The sequence below is a fragment of the Periophthalmus magnuspinnatus genome, chromosome 23 (genome assembly GCF_009829125.3).
Source record: "Periophthalmus magnuspinnatus isolate fPerMag1 chromosome 23, fPerMag1.2.pri, whole genome shotgun sequence".
Classification (NCBI taxonomy): Eukaryota; Metazoa; Chordata; class Actinopteri; order Gobiiformes; family Gobiidae; genus Periophthalmus; species Periophthalmus magnuspinnatus.
Window position 1 is genome coordinate 232,003 of NC_047148.1, and position 22,493 is coordinate 254,495.

General features: G+C 43.2%; 2 protein-coding genes across 4 annotated transcripts; one reads left to right on the top strand and one right to left on the bottom strand.

Annotated features, from left to right (window-relative positions):
* The first annotated feature begins 1,771 nt into the window (after positions 1-1,771).
* Positions 1,772-17,759, top strand: taf1c (TATA-box binding protein associated factor, RNA polymerase I subunit C). 3 transcript variants are annotated; one of them, XM_055231842.1, is made up of 15 exons: positions 1,772-2,200; positions 4,626-4,710; positions 5,203-5,252; positions 5,326-5,421; positions 6,263-6,336; positions 7,111-7,361; positions 7,946-8,059; positions 8,834-8,966; positions 9,400-9,471; positions 9,542-9,677; positions 11,022-11,150; positions 11,885-12,068; positions 13,933-14,070; positions 15,631-16,469; positions 16,944-17,759. In XM_055231842.1, exons 1-15 carry the CDS (start codon positions 2,075-2,077, stop codon positions 17,214-17,216), a joined length of 2,700 nt encoding a protein of 899 aa, XP_055087817.1. In that variant the 5' UTR covers positions 1,772-2,074; the 3' UTR covers positions 17,217-17,759. The 3 variants fall into 3 exon arrangements, with proteins under 3 accessions (XP_055087817.1, XP_055087816.1, XP_055087818.1); XM_055231841.1 differs by having other exon boundaries at positions 1,775-2,200; positions 9,539-9,677; positions 16,944-17,675; XM_055231843.1 differs by lacking the exon at positions 5,203-5,252 and having other exon boundaries at positions 1,880-2,200; positions 9,539-9,677; positions 16,944-17,675.
* LOC117391793 (cyclin-G2-like) lies at positions 17,741-22,198 on the bottom strand. The gene is made up of 8 exons (XM_033989705.2): positions 22,104-22,198; positions 20,948-21,051; positions 20,290-20,427; positions 19,836-20,086; positions 19,496-19,574; positions 19,308-19,406; positions 18,557-18,753; positions 17,741-18,378 (listed from the first exon to the last, which is right to left on the bottom strand). Exons 2-8 carry the CDS (start codon positions 21,047-21,049, stop codon positions 18,312-18,314), a joined length of 933 nt encoding a protein of 310 aa, XP_033845596.1. The 5' UTR covers positions 21,050-21,051; positions 22,104-22,198; the 3' UTR covers positions 17,741-18,311.
* Positions 22,199-22,493: the final 295 nt, after the last annotated feature.

A 22,493-nucleotide genomic window follows, 5' to 3' on the forward strand; every position in this document is an offset into this window, starting at 1 on the left:
GCGCGCGTTGAAGCTCAAGGTAAAATCCAATAAGAAAATACGTGGAATAATCCTGCCAGTCTGTTGTTCACTTTCACGTTCATATGGAAAAAGATTATTGAAGATGGGACACAGAATCTGCTCTCCTGTCTGTCGTCCTCACAGGTGAGTGTGCAGAATCATCCGTGGCCACATCCTCTCTCTCCAACTGACTCCCTAGGCTGTACGTTAAGTCCCGCGAGTTCTCCTCGAGTCCTCAGCAGTCCTCCAGAGCAAGGGGAAAAATGTTCAGAGTACGCTGAAAAGTGGCTTTCAATAATGTTTTGTATTTTCGTCTGAGCTTCCCTTCGTTGAGTTGTTCGTGCCATTGCAGTGCAGTCAGATTTTTTCACGCTTCTCGAATGTTCTCTTTGCTCTTTTCTCACATGCATCACATCATCACGTACACTCAAATCAAGTAACATGTTTATGTTTTTTTTTTTTTTTAGCTTTTTTATCAATCATGAATTTTTATATTTAAATGTTTTGACACCATGTAAAATGCATATTTAACTATTTTATGAACTTACAAAATGAAAATTGTACTCTATTTATAATATGAAATAAAATACATCCTCAAGGTGAACAAAAACAAATAATCCTAATATAGCAAATATTCAAGTTATTAAATATATATACCAAATTGTGTAGAACATAATCAATACTTCAATGTGTAAGCCTGCAGTGTAGGCATTTTATTGGAACATTTGTTTTGGAAGTTCAGTCACTGTAGGTACTTTACTATGACAGAGTATTAGGGTGAGTTAAATAAAATAAATTATGCAGGCGCTACGAGAATAAAGCCATCATTTTACGAGAATAAAGTCGTATTTTTATGAGAATATAGTCTGCTGTGCGTGAATGAGTGACCAGTGCGTTATGGAGAATTTGGAGCATTTTGTTCAGATATAGCAATTTCTTCTAAATCTGTCTGGTTCCTCCGACTAAACAAACTCAAATGCTTGCAGTGTCCCTTCAAAGTACTTATACTGATGATACTGTGGTGATGGTGGGATAAAAGACAGTATTTCATCGTGCGTAAACCCCAGTTGAAAGTTTATCTGAACAAAATGCTCCAAATTCTCCATAAAACACAACGCACTGGTCACTCATTCACGCACAGCAGACTATACTCTCATAAAAATACGACTTTAATCTCGTAATATTACGACTTTATTCTCGTAATATTACGACTTTATTCTCGTAATTTTACGAGTTTAATCTCGTAATATTACGACTTTAATCTCGTAATATTACGACTTTATTCTCGTAATATTACGAGATTAAAGTCGTAATATTACGATTTTAATCTCGTAATATTACGACTTTATTCACGTAATATTACGACTTTTATCTCGTAATATTACGACTTTAATCTCGTAATATTACGAGAATAAAGTCGTAATATTACGAGATTAAAGTCGTAATATTACGATTTTAATCTCGTAATATTACGACTTTATTCTCGTAATATTACGACTTTAATCTCGTAATATTACGACTTTATTCTCGCAATATTACGACTTTATTCTCGTAATTTTACGACTTTATTCTCGTAATTTTACGACTTTAATCTCGTAATATTACGACTTTATTCTTGTAATATTACGACTTTATTCTCGTAGCACCCGCATAATTTATTTTATTTAAGTGACCCTTGTACTCCGTTGTAATTCCAATAGATCCATACTTTCTTTTGTTTTATTTTGGTAACACCGGAAGTGTTTCCATGGCGGAAGTGTGCCATGGCGGAAGTGTACCTCTAATGTTTGTAAAGTCCCTGCACGTGGGCAGAGCGGTGCAGCGGTGTGGAGCGGGTCCGGATCTGGACTTTCTTTGCTTTAACAGTGAGTAGATGACCGGTCCTTTTCCAGGGTCGGCGGGAGATGGGGTATTAGGACGGGAAAGGACTCGGTGTCTCCCGGAGCTAAAGAACCACAGACTATAGCAGGGACGTTTCCGCACATGAGACCAGTTTTGGGAGCTTACTTTAATAGATCCATGCTCGGGACTCTTACTTCATGAGCCCAGCTTCTTCGGTCCCTGGTCCGCAGACATGGATAGTGAGTTCCCCTCGGTTCTGTTCCCGTCCTTCTACAACAACGAGCCCCCGGAGAGTGGACTGGGGCACTGCGCTGGCTCCTGGGGCAGCTACGGCCAGGTCCGACGCAGCGAAGCACGGGTAAAACACTACTTTAAACACTACTTTAAACACTACTTTAAACACTACTTTAAACACTACTTTAAACACTACTTTAAACACTACTTTAAACACTACTTTAAACACTACTTTAAACACTACTTTAAACACTACTTTAAACAGAAAGTGCGAAATAGGGTCGGGGTCCTAAAACCAAATCTTAACCTAAATGAGCCCACGTCTGAAGAGTCGCATATCAAACGTGTTTGGTCATGCTCTGTGCATTTAGCACAGCCCTGTGCCTTTAATAAGGCTTGGAACATTAACACCCCTGATTAGTCTCATGTAGACCACATCCACGCAGCAAGTGGTCCTCATGAAAGTTACTGTTTACATTTTCTGTGACCTCAGTGTGATGAATAAAAGTATATTGCCCAAATACAAAACTAACTTCATAGTATATAATTTACAATTTTTAAAATAAATTCTTATAAATGAATTTATAATTTATAGGAATTTATTAAATGGACACTATGTAAGTATAGGTGGAATTGGTGATTCTTCAGAGCTGGGACTAAACAGGTTGTGATTTTTTTTCCCCAAAAACATTCTACTTTTATGAGAATTCTATATCTTTGTAGAGTATTGTCTGAGCTCTACATAAATGCAAACATGTTCTGAATAAAAACTTTTTTTTTTTCTTAACATTTCCCGATATACTTCAATTTAATTACTGTCAACTCCGTCAGACACACAAAAACAGATACAATTTTATTACAATCCAATTCAAATTTTATCTTCTAATCTGTTGTAATAAAGATGATTTATCATGGTGTCCAATTCAAGTATATCTGAGGACTTAAATTGTAATTTTTTACTTTTATGAACATTTGAGTTTCAAAATATCTCACATTCCAATAATATTTTTATCTTTTAATATCATAACATATATTTCTGTTAAAAAAACAAAACAAAAAAAAAAACAAGAAAAAAAAACACACACATTACACTGTAGATTTGAACGGTCTTTAACCACATAAACTCTGAAATCACATTTCTTTAAAAAATGACTGAATGAGTGAATCTGGTGGAGTTGAACCACAGGTTTAAACCCAGATAAAAAAGGGATGCTGCAGGTTTAACACTGACTTCACAACACTAATAATTATTTATCTTCCAACAACTAAACTAACTATAGGAGAGGACTGTCCAATCTCCCTCCTCCCTTGACCCTGTCTCTTGGTCTGCATCCACCCCTTCATCTCTTTTTCATCTCCAGTGCTCCTCCAGTGTTTCTCTCCTCTTCCTCTCTCTCTCTCTCTGCTGCCACTCTAGAAGGTTTTATTCTGATATTGTTGATTTTACATATGTTGCTTTGCATTCAACCCTTTGAAACACCAGTGCCACAACATTTTGATACAAGTAATAACTGACAATACTGTTCAGACAGGAAAAATGTAATACCGTACTCTAGTCAGTGACGCATTTTTGTTAACAAAGATGTGAATTAAACATTTTATTCTTTACTAAGTTGATGATTTTGTCAACCCCGTTCAGCCTAAATAGTCAATTCAGTTACACATTCAACTTGACATTATAAAATGTTATTTATGCTGTATCGAGGTGTACTCTGTGCTACTTAAACAGTGGAAGGGCAATTTAACCCATATAAGTTCACACATATTTAGAGGCTACTGGTACATTTGTCAACTCCGTGTGCGAACGGTCAACTCCATCAGACCTGAAATCTGACAGAGTTGACAAAAATGTGTGTTTTTCCCTTGTTACATATATGGTACACTGCAGCTAGTCTATTTTTGTCCCATCTGTGTGCCATCCTTATGACCTCACTAAGGACTTGGACTCACTCCAGTACTGTTTGAATAAATGTATCATAATGAAAGTGATATTTTCCAGCTATGATGGCAGGAATTTCAACATTGTTAGCCTTAAATGTCAAAAAGTGTAAATGGGTCACATTTTCAGACTGTATGGCAGTGCTGCTTTCTGTAGAGTAAAGGTGACAAATAGGATCCTCAGCGATTTACATTAGTGACGGATTTAGTCAGATTTGAGAAAATGTCTGACAGGGTTGACAACAAAGATGGGACACTACTTTGACAAGCTGCATTTTGAAAATAAATATAAGTTACCTTAGGCATTAGACATTTAGGCAAATAAATCGTAGAATGAACCATTAATTAGTCATAGGAGTTATTTATCCTGTCCTCTACAGCTCAAATCTTATTGTAGCACACAAAAACATCTAAAATCCCCCCAGTATTACAAAGTAATTGTACAGATGATAAATATTGAGCCCTAAAATGCATTGTTCAAGCTTTCATATATGGAACAATCAAGTCGATATAGTAATTATCGTAACCTTCCTCTAGAAAACGTATACACCCTTAACAATCTACGTAGTTTTGCCTCAAAATAAAATAGCATCTGTCCATTTGTCTGTCAGAGTTTCTGGGCCCAGCACACAGCGGCCGGAGAGTTTTGGAGACACACTGAGCCTGTACCTGTGCCACTGCTTGCCCCTAAGCCTGGTGAGTCGGAGACGTCCTTACAGATCAGTTAAAATATGGGTCGCTGGGCGAAAAAGGTTAGGAACCACTGATCTATACTAAGAGAATGTTGTGATGTCATCCGAAACCCAGCAATATCATAAACGTATTGTCCTTATGAGGCAATTTTTTTTTTTTTTTCCAGTGGGTTAAAAATTCAGAACTGTTGCTCAAATCATTAAACAAAAACAGCAAACTCCTGACTTATCATGTAGACAACACTAAAGCAGTAGGCTAATAGATACAGACTTTATTAATACATTGGGAAATTCAGCTGCGCTTTTCAGTCTTCTTACTATTTATTACAGACCTTTGACTGAGACACAGTCATTTATTGAAAAGTTCTCCTATTTAGTGATTTAACGGAAAAGTAACAATTGGGCTAAAGATTGAATCATGGCACTATAGTATTGTCCTAGTCCGAATGAAGACAGACATGTTTTTTTTTACTTGATGTATGATTATGATTTTTAGCTTCATTTTGGTCTTCAAAACCTGCTAGCCCTCTGGATTTCAACAAGCATGTAAGGCCAAGTTGTATTTTTGAATCTGAAATATGTCCAAGCACACATACATGCATTGTTGTTGTTTTTGTAGTTGCAGAATTTCTTCATGGACCATCCTTTTGATGCCTTCAGCCCCATGGCCAGTGTCCTGGGTGAAACCATGGACTTCAAAAGAAAGCCTTTTAAGGTAAGGCTGTTGTAAGTAACTGGGAAACCAGATAACTGACCTAGTCCAATTTAAACCGATTTATCAAAATGCATGTAAATAGGCATGGGTGATGGTTCCATTGTCGCTATAGAACAATATTATTTTGTGCTTTCCCATTCTCTGAGTGCTCTCTTTGAACAGAAAAGAGTCAAAATGTAAATATAAGATGTTATATGGGTGAACGTTACACAAACAGGTAACAAAATGTTTTATATCCCAGAGAAATTCAAAAAGTGAAGTTAATTTGTGATCTTTACCTAAACTTAAGATAAATTTGTGGGGCTCACTATGGGCTTTAAAAGCTAAATATCTACATATATTGGTTAGTAGTATCGAATCAAAACAAGCAAAAAAGAAATCCGTATCTGCTTATCCCTTACATGTAAACCCGGAAACTAAAATTGAGGTGTTGTGAATCGAATCTCAAAGATCCCAATAACTCATCTGGAGAAGCCGATACGTAATCTGATACCTGCTACATGTAACACCATGTACATAATAAGACTAGGAGAGACATTCAACTGCAGCAGGTAAGAAATAGACATGTGTTTGGGTGTGTACTTTGTTGTTGCTGCTGATCTAAAACACACATCCAACAAACTATGACCTCTCCACCAAGCACTTCATTTTGGTCTGCTACGTTAGCTGCAAGGTTTAGTATTTCTGATAAATACTAGACGTACCTGAACGTCCCGTAGCCTACTCGGTTCTATGATCTGCTGTAGACTGGGACATGAGTGGTCTGATTTTAATTCTCTTGTTATGCGCATTGATTTCCCTGTGCATGTCTCATGTTTGTGTTCAAACTCTTGTGTTTCAGAGAGCTCAGCAGATGCAGGGCCCCATCAGTGTGTGTGGGGTGTCTGACTACATGGACAATCTCAAAGCCATAAAGTGAGTCCATGTCAAATGCGTTGTTTCATAGAGATTCAATATACTGGTTGGCCGCTATATCGGCCCAATATTTGGACTTTTTAGCATTTCGGCTATCGACCTTAAATCTCCAGCATAGTCCGATATTTTGTTTTGGTCGATCTGCTGCCTGAAAAATACACACAAAGCTTTATATAACACTTAAATAAGAAGAGATAGCTGCACAACATGTGACAACACTGCTCGTTTGTAGGTTTGTGTTAAAAAAGGACTTCAGGGGAGTTTGTAGTAAATTTAGATTGCATCATTTGAGGAAAAATAATCCAAATCTGTCCTACATGTCAGTCCAAAATATCAACAGAGCTTATCAGCCATCGGTTGCTCTGTATTGAAAGAGCTTTTTCACAACTTTCAGAGAGTGGAGTTTTATTGTCACTCTTATGCAACAAATCGGAAGATCACTACGCACTTCCTGATGCTCAGGCAATAAAACACTTTTTAACTGGATGCAGATAAAACTAAGACTTATTTATATTTTTGTGTAAATCGATTTGGTAAAATTTTATTAATTACTCTCCACCCCTCCTTTCTGTAACCCTGGAGAGCGAGAGGGAGTGAGGAAAGGAGCAAGAGAGGGGGAGGAAGGTGTGAGACAAACATGTGTACATGAGAGAGGGAGGGTGAGACTGAGGTGAGAGGCAGAGGAATGAGGAAGGGCACATGAGGGAGGGACTGAGGGTGAGGGAGGTCAGTCATGTGTTACTTGCCTGTGTTACTGTGTGCCTTGCCCTCCAGCTGCCCTGTTAGCCCCCGGTGTGTCTGGCTGGACGCATACAGCCGCCTGCTCTCTGATGTGGTGCACTCTGTCCCGGGGGAACTGCTGGGGTCACTGGTGCATGAGGAGCTGAGCCAGCAGAGCCGAGACGCACTGTTCTGTGAGGCCAATAGTGGAGGGGCCCTGGACTTCATCCCCCTGATCCCCGGGACACACCACATGCCTCTGTCCGGCTGTTTGGTCTACTCTCCCAATGGGCTGGACAAACTCCGTATCCTGCAATTTACAAATTCTAAGTGCATATGACACAATTCATGTTTTTCTGATTAGTTTTATTTGGTGGGATAGCTTCTGTTGGAAATATTTACCATAGTATGCCTCAAGTAAGTGGTGTATTGTGAAGAAGATCTGGGAGGAAAATGTTTAGAATTACAGAAAGTTGTGGAATCCCTCCAGCTGTGCCATTAGTGACCTGGAACACCATTCCAACTGGTAATTCCTACTACAATTATTACAACAGTGTCTTCACCACAAAAAGTGGGTCTGGGGTTAAGCACATAACCAATGTAAACATTGATACAGTTAAAATACCATGATATTCTAATATTTAATAAGTTGCAGACACTTGTTTACCATTTACATTTCTTTAGCCTTGTTTAGCATTTGCCATAATGTTTACACCCAAGTTAATTCAGCTGAAAAACACTCGTAAAAAACTTGTAATGTTGGGACTAACTTGGAAATGTCAGACCTCCCAGTTTTAGTAAAATGGGTGGTCTAACTTGTGTCATATGCTCTATAATTGCTTTGTTAATTTGAAAGTGTATCTGAGTGGGCCTTGACACAATTGTTCAGACTTCCAGCAGGTGGCAGTGGAGCCACATGCAGTGGTCTGTTCTGAAGAAGTGAGCAGCTTTCTCCTCAAAGGCCCCATTCAGCAGATCACCTCCACATCTCTGTGTGGACACAGTAAGAGCTACTGAGCATGGCTGCAGGAGAGATGGGGTGAGAAGGGAGGGAGAGAGAGAGGGAAGGGAGAGATGTGTCAGTGAGGAGAGAGAGGGTGTTGGTGAGGGAGGAGGGTATGTGTAAGTGAAGAGAGAGTGGGAGTGGGGGTGGGGGAGGAAGAGAGAAAGGGAGAGAGAGGGAAGGGAGGTGTAAGCGAGGTGAAAGAGGGAGGGGGAGCAGGCCATAGGTGAAGAACAAGAGGGAGTGGGGGTGAGGGAAGGAGAGGGAATAGAGGTGAAAGTGAGGTAAGAGAGAGGAGGAGAGAAAGGGGAGGCGTAAGTGAGGAGCGAGAGGGCGCAGGGACAAGCCCCTTTGCAACATATATTTTTAGATTTAATATTTGCTCCATGTGACAGATCTGTAAAAGTTGTTTTAAGCTTTCAGCTTTATAATAAAAGAATTTTGCTGCCGCTCCGCTCTCTCCTGCCTCTTGCTCACTGGTGTACATCTGCCTTAGCTTCAGAGTCCACTTGTGTGTCTTAATCTTAAGAGCACAGTGCAAAATCAGGAACAGTTTAGTTTAAGATTAGAGATGCAACCAATCCATCTTTTTCAGCTCTTTAAGTATCTGCTGATACTTGATATTAACCAATATCAGAATGGCCTTAAAAAAACCCCAAAAACAACAGTTAACTTATTACAAAATAGATGATATAGATGAAATAGATGCTTCTCTCCTCAGGCCTTTGTGTTCTCTGTCTGTTCATCATGCGTGTTCCTCATGTTTCGTGTCAGGCTGTGTAGCGGTGCGCTGTCTGTATCACTGTGGTGTTTGGAGTTTGACTTCGGAACAACAGTCCCGCCGGCTACAGCCCCATTTGCTGCAGGCCCTGTCCTCTGCAGAGGCCCTGTGCTGCACTAGCTTCAGGTACGTCCTGGACATGCTCTTTTTACACACACACACATGCACACGAGATGCAATGAGAGTCTCCGTCAACTCGTGTCTACTCATGTGTTGGTGTCAAAACAAGTCCAACCATAATCTCATCCCTGTGACAATCTACTTTTGCTTTTGGTCATATTGTCATATAGTGATGTACTATGTTCACACAATGTTAACAATGTTATAACATGGTAGAAAGCTCCAAAAAGTCAGTTTTGCATACTACCCTCCCTCTTTACTGTGACAAATCACGGTGTGTGTTCAGAAGAAGCAGAATTGATTTTACTTATTGACCTCTAACAGACAACAAACCTAGCCCCAAGAAAACTCTGGTATTCATCTGTTGTCATAAAGCCTACACTGGTGTCTGCATGCTGGAGTTTGTAGTAGTCTTGTAACTTGCTGTTGTGTGTTCCAGTCCTCATGTTGTAGGAGAGCTGCTAGTGGCTGGAGAGAGTGGAGCGGCCCATCTGTGGAGGCTGGGACATGGGTAAGATCTCTGGGTCTCAGCTCTGCTCCTGGGCTTCATGGTGTCTCTATAACTTGTGTTTGTTTAGCAGGATCCAACAAGTGCGCATGGAGGACTCCAACCTGTACTTCAACAGCCAGTCGTCATGGAGATGGTGCGAGTTCTCGGCCCATCCCAGAGTGATCCTGTATGCTGACAGGACGGGGGTGGAGCTCACAGACATCAGGGTGAGACACGACTGAACATTTCAGATCAATGTACAGTCTTTTAGGGGGTCGTGTTAGTTGCATGTGAGAATGTCAGTAAGGGCCCAAACCACATTAATTTAAAATGGAACTAAACACTAAATCCATTTTATTTGTTACTAAACTGTGTATATGATATTTTAATAGCAGTAGCCACTGTTCCTAGGTACATCTGGAGCTTTCTGGTCAAAAATGGCTAAATCTATATTTGTACTGCCTTCAGTGGCCACTGCAATTTTAAGTAGCTGGTGACATCACGCAGGACTGCCCGGATTCCAGCCAAGTGTATCTGATTACAAAAACCTGGCTACAGGAGTGTGGACATCTGTTTGACCAATCATATACCTAGACGCCGCCCCTCCCCACCCCCCTCACTCTCCCCTTTAGTCCTCCAGACCATGCCCCTCTTCCTCCCTCACTCTCCCCTTTAGTCCTCCAGACCATGCCCCTCTTCCTCCCTCACTCTCCCCTTTAGTCCTCCAGACCATGCCCCTCCCCACCCCCCTCACTCTCCCCTTTAGTCCTCCAGACCATGCCCCTCCTCCTCCCTCACGCTCCCCTTTAGTCCTCCAGACCATGCCCCTCCCCACCCCCCTCACTCTCCCCTTTAGTCCTCCAGACCATGCCCCTCCTCCTCCCTCACTCTCCCCTTTAGTCCTCCAGACCATGCCCCTCCTCCTCCCTCACTCTCCCCTTTAGTCCTCCAGACCATGCCCCTCTTCCTCCCTCACTCTCCCCTTTAGTCCTCCAGACCATGCCCCTCCTCCTCCCTCACGCTCCCCTTTAGTCCTCCAGACCATGCCCCTCCTCCTCCCTCACGCTCCCCTTTAGTCCTCCAGACCATGCCCCTCTTCCTCCCTCACTCTCCCCTTTAGTCCTCCAGACCATGCCCCTCCTCCTCCCTCACGCTCCCCTTTAGTCCTCCAGACCATGCCCCTCCTCCTCCCTCACGCTCCCCTTTAGTCCTCCAGACCATGCCCCTCCTCCTCCCTCACTCTCCCCTTTAGTCCTCCAGACCATGCCCCTCCTCCTCCCTCACTCTCCCCTTTAGTCCTCCAGACCATGCCCCTCCTCCTCCCTCACTCTCCCCTTTAGTGCTCCAGGTACTGCCCAGTTTAGTAGCTCTATCTGAAATGTGGTTGTGGGCAAAGCTTAGGTGTTTAGGTGGTCATTTGAAAAATATAGCCTCCAAATACCACACACTGGGTTAAAATTAGAAGTCTTTTAAAAAAATTAAAAAACATGCAATTAAAAATCCTCAGCTACCAACAATTCCAGTATTGTTCTGTCCACATTTGAAGGTAATGTGGAGGCATGTTCATGCAGGTGCAGCCATCCTCCTGCCACACCCTGTTCCGCATCAGCCAGGCTGCAGAGTGCTACAGCGGAGAGAGACTACTACTGTGCCGATACCTGAGCACAGTGCACAGCTTCCACCACCTCATCTGCACCCAGGTACTCCACCTGAACAGCTGTAGGTACTCACATGTGTCTGATCACCTGTAGACACTACATGGGTGCAAACGCAAGTACTTGTGTCTACACCCAGGAACTCTCATGTGTTCAGCTGCAGGTACTCACACACCTAATGAGCTGCAGGTACTCGCACACCTAATGAGCTGCAGGTACTCGCACACCTAATGAGCTGCAGGTACTCGCACACCTAATGAGCTGCAGGTACCCGCACACCTAATGAGCTGCAGGTACTCACATTCGTCCGATTACCTGCAGGTACTCACACACATAATGAGCTGCAGGTACTCGCACACCTAATGAGCTGCAGGTACTCGCACACCTAATGAGCTGCAGGTACCCGCACACCTAATGAGCTGCAGGTACCCGCACACCTAATGAGCTGCAGGTACTCGCACACCTAATGAGCTGCAGGTACCCGCACACCTAATGAGCTGCAGGTACCCGCACACCTAATGAGCTGCAGGTACCCGCACACCTAATGAGCTGCAGGTACTCACATTCGTCCGATTACCTGCAGGTACTCACACACATAATGAGCTGCAGGTACTCACATTCGTCCGATTACCTGCAGGTACTCACACACATAATGAGCTGCAGGTACTCACATTCATCCGATTACCTGCAGGTACTCACACCTGATCAGCTGCAGGTACATACCACATGACCAGCTGCTCCTCTCACAGTATTTCACCTCCCTGTTCCTCTCTTGTCAGTACTCAGCATATATTATGGACGAGCGTTTCCCTTGCGTGCCCATGCTCAAGTGTGACCACATGATGGAGGCTCCGCCCGTGTTCTGCCAGGTTCTGTCCAACTCTGGTGCCTCCTCTGAGGGAGCGACTAAGATTCTGCTGGGCTCCCAAAGGTCCCAGGAGGTGACCCTGCTGCAGTACTCAGGTGGGTCCTGTGTAGTAAGGGCAGAAGCTCTAAAGCAGCTGTCGTGTGTCCTTTCTCTAGGTTTATTTATCATGTCATCAGCACAAGTACAAATGTACACTTTTACAGAATGGAAATGAAGAACTGACTTAGATGAGAGGTGAAACTTACAAATCAAATTCATCCATGGCCGACTAATAGATCACCATGGATACATACATCCATCCATCTATTTTCTTCCACTTGTCTTTTAACATTGTTGTTTAAGAAATGAGAGGAAACTCATTGCACCAGTTGTTAAATAACTTGACAGCTGAAAGATAATCGCCCATGCAATAATTATCCAATAGGAGGCTCGTACCTATTTGCTTAGTTAAATCCAGGCAGTGTATACTGTATTTTCCGCACTATAAGACGCACCTAAAATCCTCAAAAACACATAGTGTGCCTTATAATCCGATGCACCTTATATATGGATTAATATTGGTCAATTATGACACCCGTAGTCAGGAGGTGTCGCCAAAGTAATAGCGGTAATAACCCTTTAAGGACTGAGCTCACTATGGGTCAGTATAGTTCACCTAGACCTAGACTTTTATTCTTTTTTAGCCATAAAAATCATGTTAAACGAAGTATCAGAATTTACTGCATGTTTTCACACAACTACTTCTATTTTACACATCCATCCGTATTTTTTTCTTTTACGCATTGAATAAATGAGTTAGATTACAGTAATGATGGTAAAATATTTAGACTGGCCCATGTCTCCACTTTGAGACGCCGTTTGAATTCACATGAGAGCACGACTGGGCGCGGAGTTACGCTGCTGGAAAGTCCGTCACCGCGAGTCTAACGGCGACGATGGGATCCGACGCTATAGGGATAACGGGGAGACAGCGCTGGGCGACATACGCCACAATCTGCCAATGGATTGCGGATGCCTGGGCTGATATCAGTCTCAACTGTGGTCCGAGCTCACGAAGCCAGGAATTGTCACTGAACTGTTAGACAGGAGCAGCGACGCGGATAATGGCGGATTTTGACAAGACGGAATCGGGCACTTTGAATGAGCTCGACCAACTGTTCAACTCAGACACTGAAGAGGAAGAACTCGACGGATTCGTGAATGAGGAATCAACTGAAAAAGTGAGGCTTTACGTGTTTCTTTCACGTGTTTACAACTGAACAAGGCTGGAGATATTGTGAATATGGACATTAACGTTTGAACAACGTTGAGTTATTGTTATTGCTTTGCACTATTTCGAGAGTTAATATATTGTGAATGCATTAACTTTTTTTGTGAGTGAACAAAGTTTTCAGAACGTTTTTTTTTTATTCTATTAATAAAGTTTAACTGACTTATCTGACTGTTTTGTTGACATTCTCTTTAGTGCAGCTCCATCTTGTGGATGCATAACACAACCCCAGATACTACAGTAGTTTATATTCTATGTGCCTTATAATGCGGTGCGCCCTATATATGAAAACAGTTTTAAAATAGGCCATTCATTGAAGGTGCGCCTTATATTCCGATGCGTCTTATAGTGTGGAAAATATGGTATTTTTTTAAAGCCCCAAAATGGTATAGAATTACATTGTACATTTTATACCTATAAAGTAACATTAGTTACAAAATGTGGTGGCCTACTTAATATTTATTTATGTATAAAATATGATATGAGTTGGCTTTATCTATGTTGCTTGTATACTTTGTGACAGTCAAATAGTCTGTGTCCTCCATATTCTTGCATTCCTTTCAGTCTTTGGGCTGGGATAGCCAGGCTTATGAAGTCTGACTCAGTTACGAGAGAACTTGGGCTGTAAGTCTGGCTTTGCTGAACCAGCTTTCTGAATCCCGCTGGTAGTGATGGGCTTGTGTTTTCAGGAGGAAGAGCAGAGGCCTGTATGAGCCATGGACCTGTCCAGGCTCTGCTCAGGCCCAGGGACAGTGTGCAGCGCCTGCCCACCCAGCTTCCCCACAGGACAGAGGTGTCCCAGGACAGGCTGGCCCACACCGCCTCAGGTACTACCACAACAATCACACATTCTACATACAATGAGGCAAATAAGTATTTGAACACCCTGTGATTTTGCAAGTTCTCCCACTTAGAAATCATGGAGGGGTCTGAAATGTTCATCTTATGTGCATGTCCACTGTGAGAGACATAATCAAAAAAAATATCTGGAAATCACATTGTATGATTTTTAAAATAATTTATTTGATTTTCTCAGGTGTTGTAATATACAATGTTAATATTTGGTACAGTAGCCTTTGTTTGCAATTACAAAGGTCAAACATTTCCTGTAGTTTTTCACCAGGTTTGCACACACTGCAGGAGGGATTTTGGCCCACTCCTCCACACAGATCTTCTCTAGATCAGTCAGGTTTCTGTGCTGTCACTGAGAAACAGAGAATTTTAGCTCCCTCCAAAGATTTTCTATTGGGTTTAGGTCTGGAGACTGGCTAGGCCACTCCAGAACCTTGATATGCTTCTTATGGAGCCACACCTTGGTTAACCTGGCTGTGTGCTTCAGGTCATTGTCATGTTGGAAGACCCAGCTATGACCCATCTTCAATGCTCTAACTGAGGGAAGGAGGTTGTTGCCCAAAATCTCACAATATATGGTCCTGGTCATCCTCTCCTTAATACAGTGCAGTCGTCCTGTCCCATGTGCAGAAAAACACCCCCAAAGCATGATGTTTCCACCCCCATGCTTCACAGTAGGGATGGTGTTCTTTGGATGGTACTCATCATTCTTCTTCCTCCAAACACGGCGAGTGGAATTAAGACCAAAAAGTTCTATTTTTGTCTCATCTGACCACATGACTTTCTCCCATGACTCCTCTGGATCATCCAAATGGTCATTGGCAAACTTAAGACGGGCCTGGACATGTGCTGGTTTAATCAGGGGAACCTTCTGTGCCATGCATGATTTTAAACCATGACGTCTTAGTGTATTACTAACAGTAACCTTGGAAACGGTGGTCCCAGCTCTTTTCATTGACCAGCTCCTCCCGTGTAGTTCTGGGTTGATTCCTCACCTTTCTTAGGATCATTGAGACCCCACGAGGTGAGATCTCACATGGAGCCCCAGTCCGAGGGAGATTGACTGTCATGTTTAGCTTATTCCATTTTCTAATAATTGTTCCAACAGTGGATCTTTTTTCACCAAGCTGTTTGGCAATTGCCCCGTAGCCCTTTCCAGCCTTGTGGAGGTCTACAATTTTGGCTTTTGTGCATTTTGACAGTTGTTTTGTCTTGTCCATGTTAGTAGTTGGAGTCTTACTGATTGTATGGGGTGGACAGGTGTCTTTATGCAGCTAACGACCTCAAACAGGAGCTTCTAATTTAGGATAATAAGTGGAGTGGAGGTGGACTTTTTAAAGGTGGACTAACAGGTCTGTGAGGGGCAGAATTCTAGTGGATAGACAGGTGTTCAAATACATATTTGCCTCACTGTGCATGACACAGGAAATACTTAACATAGAACCAGGGTATCCTGAAACCCTTTTGTTTTGGGACTTTTGATTATATACAGATGCATGCCATGTCCTGAAAATTATGTGAGAGCTCTTGTGCAGGGCTGGCCGCGGTCCACCTTGAGAGGGATGAGTCTGCGGAAAGTTTCTGTGTGTTCCAAGTCCTGCAAACGGGAGATGTTTTCTACCAAATTCTGGAGAGGGACAAGTCAGCTGTGGACCTGGCCGATGTGAGCTGTACCAGGGGAGAGGAGCCTGATCATCTTGAGCTTGAACAGAGAGGGTCTGCTGTAGTCCTCCCTCACCTCAGCTCACACTCACTGTCCATCTGGAGACAGTGGTTGCAGAGACTAGCACGGAGTCATGAGGCCAACAAGAGCAAACCTGCTCATGTGATGGTGAAAAGCTCACTAAGAATGCCCCAAAGACAAACTGCAAACAGAGTCGTTAGAAAGGGATGCCAGCGGGACGTGAGGAGGTCCATGCAGCAGCAGTCAATACCCACAGACGACATTGTGCCTCTGCTAGAGGAGGTGCACCCTGAGGAGTGGAGCGATGACTTGAGTCAGAGACTGACTGCTGCTTGGGACAGTGGGCAGGGCTGGCACACCTGGTGGAGCGAGCACCTGGGGGTCAACAGAGCAGAAAAGACTGAGGCTCTGAGAAGGAAGCGCAGGAAGGAGAAGGATGCCAAGAGGATCAGCGGCCTCTCTCTGCTTGCCATGTCTGGCAGTTTCACCTCCTCCATCAGCTACCAATCAGAACTGAGCGATCTGAGCGATTGGGCGTGGTCAGACACTGGAGGGGTGGGCTCACAGTCTGAAGACCCGGCCACAGACACTCAAGAGAAATCAAGGTTGTCTGCAGCGGTCCAAGCACACCCCCTCGTGGAGACTCTCAGCACTGAGACTGAGAGGAGAGCGCAGCGCCTTCACTCCAAAGTAAGTTTCATTGGCCTCACTGTGTGGATGTGGGTTCCAGCTCGAGCTCAACCACAGAGGTGCTGTTCTTATTTATTTTTTTTAGTTTACTTGGCACATGTTACCAATTCTAAAACGCTGATAAAAAAAAAACTATTTACACAGATTTATAGATCACGTGTGTTCTGGTGGAAATGGTAACTTACTTCTAACTTGGTGTTGTAGTCTGTTAGGATGCTATCTGACCCAAGTCATGACATGTGAACAGGCCTTCTGCGTCTCCCACCCTTCTGCCTGGCCTCATGTTTTACCATCAGACCTTGACTGATGGTAAAACATAACACTTGCAACTTTTCCAATCTTTTCCTCTCCTAATCATTCCTGTTTTTCTGTGAGGCTAATCACAGGGGACTTAAACGGTTATATTGAAAAGTCTTTTACCACCAGTAAGATACAAAAAATGTTTTGTGCGTGATGCAGAGTTTTGTGTTCCAGAGCCCGCAGCCCTCTTCCTCTGGGCTGTGCAAACTGGTGGAGTCCAGCAGAGACGCCTTCAGCTGGTCCCAGCATTCAGCCGACACCTCCTCCAAGCGCCCAGCCGACACCTCCTCCCAGCGCCCAGCCGACACCTCCTCCCAGCGCCCAGCCGACACCTCCTCCCAGCGCCCAGCCGACACCTCCTCCCAGCGCCCAGCCGACACCTCCTCCCAGCGCCTGCCCCACACCTTGTCCTCACAGCCCAAGAAGAAGTCTCGTATGGGATTTTAGGATGGAAAAAGCTGATCATTTTACAATTGTACACAAGGTCTTAAGAGCCCAACCATGTAAATGGTAGAAAAGGTTGCAGAGGTACTCAGCTGGACAACATTCCGTAAAATAAAAAGTTTAGGCTGTCCTTCCAAAACCATTATCAGCCTGAAAGTACTGACCTGACAGGAGGCAGCCCAAACGTCCTGAGTTAATTTGTCATTTTATACAATGGACCACTGCTGGACAAATGGATTACATTCTCTTGCCAACTTTGAAGCAAACAAATGTGTCAATTTGAAATAAATCTCTATGCACTTCTATATGGCATTCTTGAGGATGTATGTCAGTTCTGGGTCAGTCTGCTTGTAGTCACATCTGCATTATCAGACTAACTAGTGCATTTCTGAAGCCAATGAGTTTTCCTTACATGTGTGACCTGGACTATAGTCTTAAGCTTCTGACCTTATTGTTGGTGGGCAGCTGATGCAGTGTCAAATGACTGTGCATGTCCTGTTTATACTTGAACAGAAACGTTTTAATAAAGACATTTTATTCAGACTCAACACAGAATCAATAAATAACATCTACAATTTTTTTTTACATCATTTACATTTTTTACACTTTTTATATACAATATTTTGTCATTGCATAAGAGTCATCAAACTTCTTACATTGTAAAGTGTGTTCCCCCAGTGAATTTGAGCACCTGTCCATACACTACCTACCATGTGACATTTTAGGCATTAAATTTGTCCTTTACTACCAGAGGTCCTCAAGAAACATCAAGTGTGAGTAACCATTTTTCATTTTTTAACAATAGTTCACACAATACATTTTACTTGTTCACTGTTTTGTTTAAGTAACAGTACTTTAATAGTACAATTTGACTAAATATCCCACTAAGATATTTCTTTTAAAACTTTTTGAAGTAAGCTCCTACAACCACCTCTGTTCACAACAATACAGCCCCTCTGGCAGGCACAGAGGAACCTTAAAATGCTCCACTGCAGTTTTCTGAAGATTTGAATTCTTTGCAGATTTAAAAAAAAAAGAAAAAGTGTCAGTGTAGAAATGTTGCATAACACAGGCACCTCGCCTCAGTGGCACCTTCCATCAGCTCAGAGGCTCTTCAGCTGAGCAGATGGACTCCTCTCCAGAGCTGAGTGTGTCTGAATCCTCACTGTTGAACACACACTTGTTAGAACAGAAACTGTAATACCAAGGGGAAAAAATGATAATTATAAACTAATCATTTGTACAAGTGAAGAGGTTCATTCGCCAACACAATCCCCATAGACCAACAATAGGATGTAATGTCATCTCAAACTACTTCACACTAAGGACTGAGGAAGGCTGACCTGCTATGGTCCCAGGCACTCTCTGGGATGGTGGGCAGTTCTGGCACAGTGCGGGAGGAGTGCAGGGTGTGTGCGGTGCGTCGGGAGATGACCCACTGGAGGCTCCTGTGGTTCGGTTTGGTGCACTGAGCAGAGGCATACACTGACAGACACCGGGCCACCTGCTCACCCCAGCACCTCAGCTCAGCCTCATGGATCTGAACCACAGAGCACAATGAGAATTAAAGCAAGAAAGAGAGAATCACAGGCTTCTTTAGACAATGACATTTAAAGACGCTGAACCTGATTTTTACTTAACAGTAAAAAAAAAAAATTGTTCATTTTAAATAGTTTGCAGTGGTCTAAAGTTATTCCTCATTTTCCTTATGAACCTGGAGTTTATAGACGCTTTTCACAACTTTCAGAGACGAGTGTGGACTTTTGCCCTAACAACAACAACTAGCATGATAACAAGCACTACCTAATTATAAGACAGTAAAGCACTTTATGAAATGCAGACTTATTCTATACTGAAGAGGTGCTCAAATACGTGAGAAAAAAAACAGGTACAGGACCTTTAACGGTAATGGCATGGACTCAGGGAGTGGTAAGTACATTTTTGCTTTCGAATTGATAACACTAAAAGTAATCTGTAGGAACTGTCCTGGTGACTGAGAGCACCTCTGTCCTCTGTTACGCTTGTGTGTTTGTATTCAGAGTAGGGAGATCTTTACATAAGACAATGCTAAATACAATACAACTCAGCTATTACCTTGAGGTGTCTCTGAATTTGGGTGGCCACCTCCAGCATGTCATCTGATTGAATGGTTTCGACCTCATGGATGAGCAGGGACAGCGCGAGGACTGAGGGCTGGACAGAGGAAGCTGGGTCAGACACACAGGCACAGACAGACAGACACACACACACACCCACACCCCCCCCCACACACACCCACAGACCTTGGCTTTGGAGAAGGACAGGCGGCACAGGCAGGCCTTGAGCTGGGCTTCCAGCTTCTCCAGGCTCAGAATGTCCCTTCTAAAAAACAAGATGGTATTATTTTTAGAGATTGATGAGAGGATAGTGACTATAGCTAAAGGTTAGAAAACCATTGGTATGGTCACTACTAAACCCAGCCTTACTCTGGCCTAGAGCATTCTGACCCTGACCTGTGTGCGCAATGTGCTTAAGTGTGAGCCTGACCTGTCTGTGCAGTCAGGGTCAGGCTTACACCCGAGCACGGTATGCTAAGAAGTGAGCCTAATTCGTGTGTGCAGTGTGCCAAGGTGTGAGCCTGACCTGTGTGTGCAGTGTGCCAGGGTGATCTGGTGGTACAGCTGGAGGAAGGTGGCAGCAGTCACAGTAGGATGCTGGGGCTGCAGTTTGCCCATGATGATGGCCTCCATGCGGCTGAGGTCAGACAAGGTGAAGCCCGACTGGCTGATGCGGATAAGCTCCTCCCCTGGGGTCACGTCACACTGCTGCTCGCATGCTTTGGCTGCCAAGTGCAGACAACCCAGGCCCACACATGACAGGTGCTTGGGTCGGACCTGCCATAACAAAAAAAGGCACAGATCAATAATCCGTCACATTCATTGTGTGTGCCCAAAAATAAAAATGGTATCATTTGGGAATAATGTCTACATAAAAATACTGGAGACTTAACTTGATCAAGTTTGGATTAATTCAACCTAATTACACAAGCACTAAATAAGTGTAGCCTCCCTCAGTAACATGCAGAACAGTGCCTTACCCGGATCATGGCCAGGAATCTGTCCAGCAGGTTCACAGCCAGGACAAATGTCTGCGTGCTGTAACCGAAGAAGCGGGTCAGACTCAGCAGGTCTTTCACTCTGCTGTCCCTGCTTTTGGCTGAGACCCCTGTGCTGTCCTAAAGAGGAGGGGGCATTACATAAGGCGTCAGGAATACCACAGCAAAACAGACAGAACTGACTCCAAAGGGACCAACAAACAAGGTGGTTTTTAAATGCTTAGGTCATGAATTATTGATTTGACATTTTGTCAGTGGTGAAAATTAAATCAAATATCTCTGTACTTCTGTGTTTTTTTTGTCAGTAGTTACAATAGCTACCCAACTTAAGGAGACTTCAGAATGCTCTATCCTACATAGTTGCACAGTATAAAAACATGGAGTCCCTGTAATCCTACTGAATTAGAGACAAACTATCTTAAATGAAGATCACGATTATCATGTAATGAATGAGCCAATGCACATTGTAACTAATTTGAATTTAAAGTATCATGTTGTAGTACAAGCAATAGTAGTTAGCAACAGTAGCTGTAGTAGTGGGGGTGGCAGTATCGGCGGTTGTAGCAGCAGCATTGGTAGTAGTCATCACAATACATCTGAATATATTGTGCCAAATGGTTCAGCTGTTGTGTGACCTCACCTGAGTGGCCTCAATGAGATTAAGACCCGCTTCTTTGGGCAGGTAGAGCTCTTCCTGGTCATAGGTGGCCTTGAGCTCCTTCAGTAGCCTGACCGGGTCCATGTCTACAGAGAATGGCACAGGGTCAAGAGTGTGCTAGTGGACAAGTGTGTAGCCCAGAGAAAAGAGTTGGTGTGCAAGTGAACAAGTGTGCAGAGAAGGGAACAAGGTTAGGATTGTGCTAGTGGCCACTGCACAGTCTAGGCTGGATCAGGTTGACTAGGACCATCCAGTCCTGCCTGCTAGGGTGTGATGCTGACCTATCCTAAGTTAGGTTGTTGTAAAAAAAAATGTCTCATGATGACAAACTAAGCAAAAAACACAGTAGATATAAACAAGCAAGATCCTAATAGGCTCACGGACGCAGTCATCAGAAATGGGAGCTGCCCCGTAGCCCGTAGCCCACTTCTGCTCCTCCGTTTGGGTCTGAGTATCAACTGGCTTCCATATCAGCTTTCACCAATCCCCTCACTACACTACTGCCTTACTCGCAAATTTGGTTTTATTATCACCCACCAAATCGATAAAACACACGTTCGCGTGCCCAGTTTTTGTCACGGTTTAAATCCTATGCTCAAGATGGGGGAGGGGACACACAATCAAATTAACCATGTTGAATAAAATATCAACTGCCAAAATCGGACTGGAAACACACTCGATGTTTGTGCAGTCATCAGCACGTCCATTTAGATGTTTTAATGCGTGTTTACGCTTGGATTTGATTATATTGTAATGCCACGGACATCTCTAAAACCACTAACATGTCTGTATATTTATCAAATCCAACGTTTGGATTTGTTACCCAGAATGGGATTTGGATATTCAAGGAAAAAGCAAAACTAGATAATTACAATGCTGGTTAGAAAGCTTTTGAAAAACACTGTCATTTCCAGAATACGAACGGTTGAGGCTAAATCATACGAATGCATAACGTTAAAAGACCGAAAACGAAGGATTATTTGCTCTGACCAAGCAGAGCTCGGTGGATAAGGAACTATTAATAACAACAATGCTACTCGTTCACCCGGTTTAAAACACTTGCTTATAATCGATCAAAGTAAATCGAAAGGTACTTTGTTTTAATGTAAAAAGCCCAGAAGTTCAGATCACGTCTTACCGTGTTTGCTGCGTATTAAATGTACATAACTGTCGCCTCCTTCAGCTGTTTCTTTTCCCTTTTGTTGACATCACGCTCCTCACGTCCTGACGTCCTGACGTAGCACGTAAAGGGGAAACAGCCAATCAGAGAGCGACAATCTAAGCCGGTCCCGCTCCCGCCCATCGTCGCACAAAAATACAGATTGACACGTATTTTAGGTTTAAGACCGAGTAGCTATTCAGTTATCGATTAATACGACGCACTAAGGATGTAAAAAGTATGTGGTTATAGTTAAGCGGCGTCACAGTTTCACAAAACCCGAATAGAAGGTTAAAATAATAGTGTCTCGAAAAACCCGTCCGGGAGACAGCGGTCAGCCAATCAGAAGATAGGGACTCTCGTTCTTCA